This window comes from Raphanus sativus, chromosome 6, assembly GCF_000801105.2.
Source record: "Raphanus sativus cultivar WK10039 chromosome 6, ASM80110v3, whole genome shotgun sequence".
Lineage (NCBI taxonomy): Eukaryota > Viridiplantae > Streptophyta > Magnoliopsida > Brassicales > Brassicaceae > Raphanus > Raphanus sativus.
The window spans coordinates 35,146,032-35,152,058 of record NC_079516.1 but is presented as its reverse complement, the minus strand read 5'-3'; the positions used below and the strand labels follow the sequence as shown (position 1 = coordinate 35,152,058).

The window sequence follows — 6,027 nt, the reverse complement described above, 5'->3', positions numbered from 1 at the left end:
AAAATATATCAATAAGTTGATATAGGTATTTCATCAGTATTTACTTTTTTGATTTTTTTTGTTTGTAAAACTATTTATTTGATTTATTTTAGAAAATAATAAAAGGTATTAGAGGAAAAATGGTACAAAAGAGAAATTAGGCTAATAGGGCATAGTTGTTGTTTTTTTGGCCTAAAAACAATTTTCCCATTTATCTAAGACTTAGGGTTTAGAGTTAAGGGGTGGAGGTTTAGGAATGTGTTCAAACTTTTAAAAAATAAAAAATTAAAATTAAAATTTTCAAAACAAAAAAGGTGCTATTTTGGTCATTTTATTTTTTGAATGCTATTTTCTGACAAAAACTTAAAAAGTGATATTTTAGAAAACTTCCCTATTAAATACTTTTAATATATAGGTTAATTGATCATATAATAGATATATATCACTTATACGAACTTTTATTTATTTAAAAGCCTCTTAATATTATATATAAGAATATCTACATCTATATTTTGAAAACGCGAGATTATTTTTTGTTGATAAAATTATTAACTCTTCTGTTTGATCATAATTGAAAATGAAAAATGTACTTGTAAGACCAGTTTGTACTTGATACATATTTTACATATTTAATGGAAAAACCTGTAAATATTGTAAAAATTTCTAACTCATTAATTGTAGACTGATTTTGAAAATTCAACTTTATTGTCAATTTTAAAATTTATTTTAAAAACATTTAAAATTTATGTAAATTATAATTTTAAACGCATATATTTAGTAATGTATGTCATATTGATTTAGAAAATAATTATTTCTATGATTTTATAATATTTTTCAATATTATGTGTACATGTAAATTTAAAAAAAAAATTGTTGAAAGTTAACAAATTTATTTATTAAATGTGATCTTTGTATTTTTTGTTTAAATTAAAAAGTAACATTTATGTGGTCATTTAAATGATAATTGCAACCCATATGAATATTTTAAAATATTTAAAAAACTTCCCCACATTTTTTTAATTAAATTTAATTTCAGATGTTGAAATTTTTTTTAAGTTTGAAAAATAGATCAAAACAATTATACAATCATAAAATCCTAAAATCAAGGGCTAGTTAAAATATGAGATTTTATTGTTGTTTGGTTATTTAAACAAAACTTAAAAATAAATATTGTTGGATTATAGGTTTTTTTGAATTAAATAGATTTGGTTAGGATTAAATAAAACTATATATTTAAAATAAATTAGTGGCATAGTATAAAGTTAAACCCATACTATAAGCAAAGACGTGTAGACATGTCTTGATTAGTGTAAGGGTATTTTAATTTTTTATTGTTTTTAATCTGTAGATAACCGATGATAATTTATGTGAAGTCAGTTTAGATTAAATATCTCGGTTGATGCTATATAAGTACTGTGTAGTATTAATGATAGATTTTTGAATGAGTCCAAAATTTAAATGATGACCTTAAACAATAATAAAAAACCAGATTCTAAATTAATAGATTAGACTAGATTTGATCTGTACTTAAAAAGGTAAAATTATTTTCGAATGATATAAATTTTTATTTTGATTGCGTATATACTTTTAAATATTACACATGAAATGTTATATTTAGTGTTCTGTAACCCAGTCTGGACCCGCAGTTAAACCGATAACATCAATGACTCTATATGTAACTTGGTCAAATTCTATTTAAAAGTTTTATTAAACCCGCAATTCTGTTGTAATTTTTTATGTTGGTAAATTATTTTATTATTATATTTTGGCCAGCATTATTATACAAATTAACTGTTGTCATTCAACCTGCATTATACTTGATAAATAAATTAAACTTTTAAAAATATTTAATATAAATATATATATATATTAACTTATGAAATTATTTATTATTTTATATATCGTACTCTAATATTTGTTTTAATTAGTTGAAGTATGTTGTAAAATTCATGCATTTATTTTATTATGTTATTTTATAATTTAGAAAATATTTAATAGATTAATTAAATTACTTTATATTTATTACTTGATGTAGCAATTTAATTAAGAATGTAAGTTATGTATATATAAATACTATAAAATTATTTCTTAGAATATAAATAAAAAATGAATCAAAAATCGTTTTTAACTACAGTTAGTTATTAATTATGACTTTTATGATTTAAAAGTAAATACTAAAAAATGTGTATTTACATTTTAATAAAATATATTAAAAGATATTATTAAGATGTAATCTTAGTAAAAGATACTTAAGAATATATTTTTAAAGATCTTGTTTTGAAAATAGTAAAATAATTGGTTAGATATATTATATATTTAATAATAATTAAGTTACTTATAAGAAAAATAATAAAAAATTAAATAATGTAATGGTCGAATCTAAACTATTTGCAAGTAAATAAAAAGTTCTTCTGTTTTAATAGTATTTATTAACAATAGATACATATGCATATTTGAAAGAAAAGAAAAATAACCCTTATATACACTCTTGCTAAGAAAACTAACATATACGACATTTTTGAAGATGGAATTCAGTTATAGTATGATTTTTTCATTAAAAATAGTTCACAAAGTAAAAAGTGGACATAGCTACTCAGTACTCAAATGTATGAAACCAGAGCCGTGCTTGTTGTGTAACTCAAAAGGCATTTTCCTTAGGTCTCCTAGAGATTATGAATTTTAGGGCCCCCCATGTTGGTTAATCACTCATGGTATAATGGTTTTAGTGTCTTTGTCAATGTGTTTTCATGTGAGTTTAATCTTCGCTTCACTCATATTTACCTAATTTTTTTTTTTACTATAACAAACATTCTAAGAATTTTTATTTTATTTTTAAGAGTAACTATATTAAGTTACAAAAAAAAACTATATTTGTTTTTTATACCACAAAAATTTAGTTATTTGTAGGAAAAAGAGAACAGTTTCGTAAGAAATCTTTTAAATATTTAATTTTTTGCTGTTGTTCTTTTACAAACTATATGTAATTTAAATTTTTTATAGCTAGTACTATTTAGAATTTGCAAAAAAAAAAAAATTCAGATTTGCCTTAGGCCTCATAAATCCCTCGCATGGCACTGTATGTAACCGTTTCACAACATACAACAAAACGTAACAAGTGAACATAACTATGCAATGGTGGCCGGACATTTAGTACGCTTTCCTATTTGATATCTAAAGAGAGAGAGCAAATTATCAAACACCCAAAAACATAATACTGATATATAACTTGATAGATATTAATGATAACACACTTTCATATCACTCACATCTCTTTAGATCTAGAGAGAGCATTATTTGATACAGACCACCCAGATACATAAAGATAGATACATATTATAGAGATATTCGGCGAGTATCTACTCCTCAAGCAGAAGCATTTCGTCAATGTCTTTGAACAATTCAATACCAGTTTGGAGCAAAGTCTCTGGGTGAGCCACGTTTTCATCAATCCTCTCATATGTCATTTTCAATTTCACCACGCCTCCAGGTCCTTCTTTCTTTGGAGTCACCTGGATCGTTATTAAAAAGCTCTTGAACTCTTCCGTAACATCTCCCTCTATCACTTTCAGCTTTATCATGTTCTTCTTCGGATCCACTGCCTCGATCCTCTCCTTGGCCACATTTGGTTTCCCATCTGCACCGAAATAAATTTTTACTACTCACATCTTCTAGCGTCCAGTATATTATAGATGTAAACAATAACACAAGTTTTTCTTACCAAGAACATAGTTCCAAGTGATGAGAGTGCCAACTCTTCCCATCTCTCCCCCTTGCACACGACATCCCTGGACGGTTTCAGGAGAGGCTTTAGAAACATCTTGTGGTCTCACTGCGAACATGTGAAAGAATTTCTTGGCCGGAGCTCTAATCTCCACATCTGCCTCAACCTCTCCGTGTAAAGAAGAATTCATCATCGCCTGTGCCAGTTTTCTCCAGATGATTAAATGCTTATCTAGTTTATTTTTAGAACGAGAGTAAGTGAGTGAGTACATTCAATGCTCATAGCCCCTTTTATAGAGAAACAGTAGATAAAGTGGTAGCTTGAATGATTTTTACAAAAAAAAAAGAATGATTTAATTAAGCTTATTTTCTGGCGACAGTTGTATTCTTACATTTTAATAGTTTCACATAATTATCATGTACGTTATTTATAACATCCCGATTTGTATTACTCCCTCTGTTTCATAATAAGTGTCACTCTGAGCTCATTTTCTTGTTACACAAAGAGTGTCACTTTACAATTCCAATGTAAATTATACTAACTTTCAGCTGAAAATTAATTGTAAACTGCATTGATTTTATAAATAATTTTATTTATCTAAAATACTACTCCCTCTGTTTTTAAATAATACATGTTTTGAGATTTTCACACTTTTTAATAAAACATATTAAAATTTACTTATTAGTGCATAGTTTTTTGTTATTTTATATTTCTATATTTCTAAACCAATAAAATTTCAAGAAATACAATTAATGTTTTTGAGATTCACAATTATTCATAATTAGTTGATAAAAATTACATTGAAAATATGAAAAATACATCTTTTTGAAACAAAAAAATTCCTAAAACATACATCTTTAAAAAACAGAGGGAGTATTGATCAAAGAGGTATAATTAATTACAACTTACATATATTTCAACAACTTTCTTAATCTGTGTGAAAAATGTCACAACGACACTCTTTGAAAACGGAGGGAGTATATGAAAATGTTGAAGATAATTGATTTGACTATCTACATCATTAAAATGTGCTTACTTTTTCGGTCACACATCCATTAAGAATTCTATAGTTAAACGTGTTTGACTATTTGGGCTCAGAGTAATGAAAGTTTACTAACTGTATATTTCATACACTATATATATATATATATATATATGATTTTCAAGGTTTAGAGTTTTTTTTTTTAATTTAGAGTTTAGGGTTATCCTTCCACATATACATATACGTTTAGGGACAACTAGGGACAATACTAAAGGTGACAAATATATAACTGGAAATCATTCTAATACAGACTCCATGCAGTTTAATATGTAAGCATAAAAATCAATATTATAAACATATATCTTCAGTATGCAACAATATAAATTATGCTATGCAATGAAACATGATTATTATATATATATATATATATGTGTGTTACCAGTCAAAATTGTGTGGAGCCATAAATTGTTAAAAACGTAAGTATATATTTTCTGGTTACATAGTTTGTATGTCATGGTGTTTGGAATAATGATAGTTCAGAAATCATATTTAATTTAGCTTATATAAAAATTTTGGCATCATTATTAAATCACTCATATATTATCAACTATAATAACTACTTTCCTATAAAATTGGAAGGAATCAATTAATATTTATTTTAAAGAATTTTGATCCGTGAATTTCATTTATCTGAAAACACATGTAAACATATAATATATTAGTTAGTCTGCAACAAAATAATAAAGATATAGACAATATCATTCATATTCTAAAAAATTGATTCTCTATTTAATTCAATGTATACGAGAGTCCTGAATATGATTACTTATATTCCTCAAAACTATAATATAATTATTAAATAATAATTTTATTATTTATAACTTACATTGAAAAAATTACATGTAATTTTAACTTCAATAGCAAGATGTTAAATACAAAATAATTTCAAATTTGTTAAGAAAGTATATATTAGTTCATGTAATAATTAAATAGAGATCCCGGAAGATAGATAATATAAGAATCAACAAAAAAACAAGTGGTGGATTCGAATAATTAATTGAATAGACAAATGTACACAAAAAAAATTAATAAAAACATTTAATATATATTTTATTAAAACAGAATCATTCTTATTATTTGTCTTTAGTGTATCTTGTAATATTATTTTTTGTGCCACTGAACCTACTCTAAAAGTTAATTATAGTTAAGAAATTACCTTTATTCTATATATTTTCAATCACCACTTTAATTTTAAATAATCGGAATCCACTAAAAATATTTGCATAACGTATAAACATGGTTTTTACATTAATAAACTGAAATTAAACACCCGCAGGGTGTACGG

The 6,027-nt window shown here is 24.9% G+C and overlaps 1 protein-coding gene across 1 annotated transcript; it reads right to left on the bottom strand.

Annotated features, from left to right (window-relative positions):
• Positions 1-3,176: 3,176 nt before the first annotated feature.
• Positions 3,177-3,986, bottom strand: LOC108806940 (MLP-like protein 43). Its single transcript, XM_018579155.2, has 2 exons — positions 3,698-3,986; positions 3,177-3,613 (listed from the first exon to the last, which is right to left on the bottom strand). Exons 1-2 carry the CDS (start codon positions 3,969-3,971, stop codon positions 3,336-3,338), a joined length of 552 nt encoding a protein of 183 aa, XP_018434657.2. The 5' UTR covers positions 3,972-3,986; the 3' UTR covers positions 3,177-3,335.
• Between the last annotated feature and the right edge of the window lie 2,041 nt (positions 3,987-6,027).

What these genes read in the sequence shown, in the direction of transcription:
- LOC108806940 (XM_018579155.2), bottom strand. Translation starts at nt 3,971, where the DNA reads ATGTACTCACTCACTTACTCTCGTTCTAAAAATAAACTAGATAAGCAT. An exon ending in CACTTGGAACTATGTTCTTG is followed by an intron (nt 3,614 to 3,697) that starts GTAAGAAAAACT and finishes ATTTCGGTGCAG; the next exon opens with ATGGGAAACCAAATGTGGCC.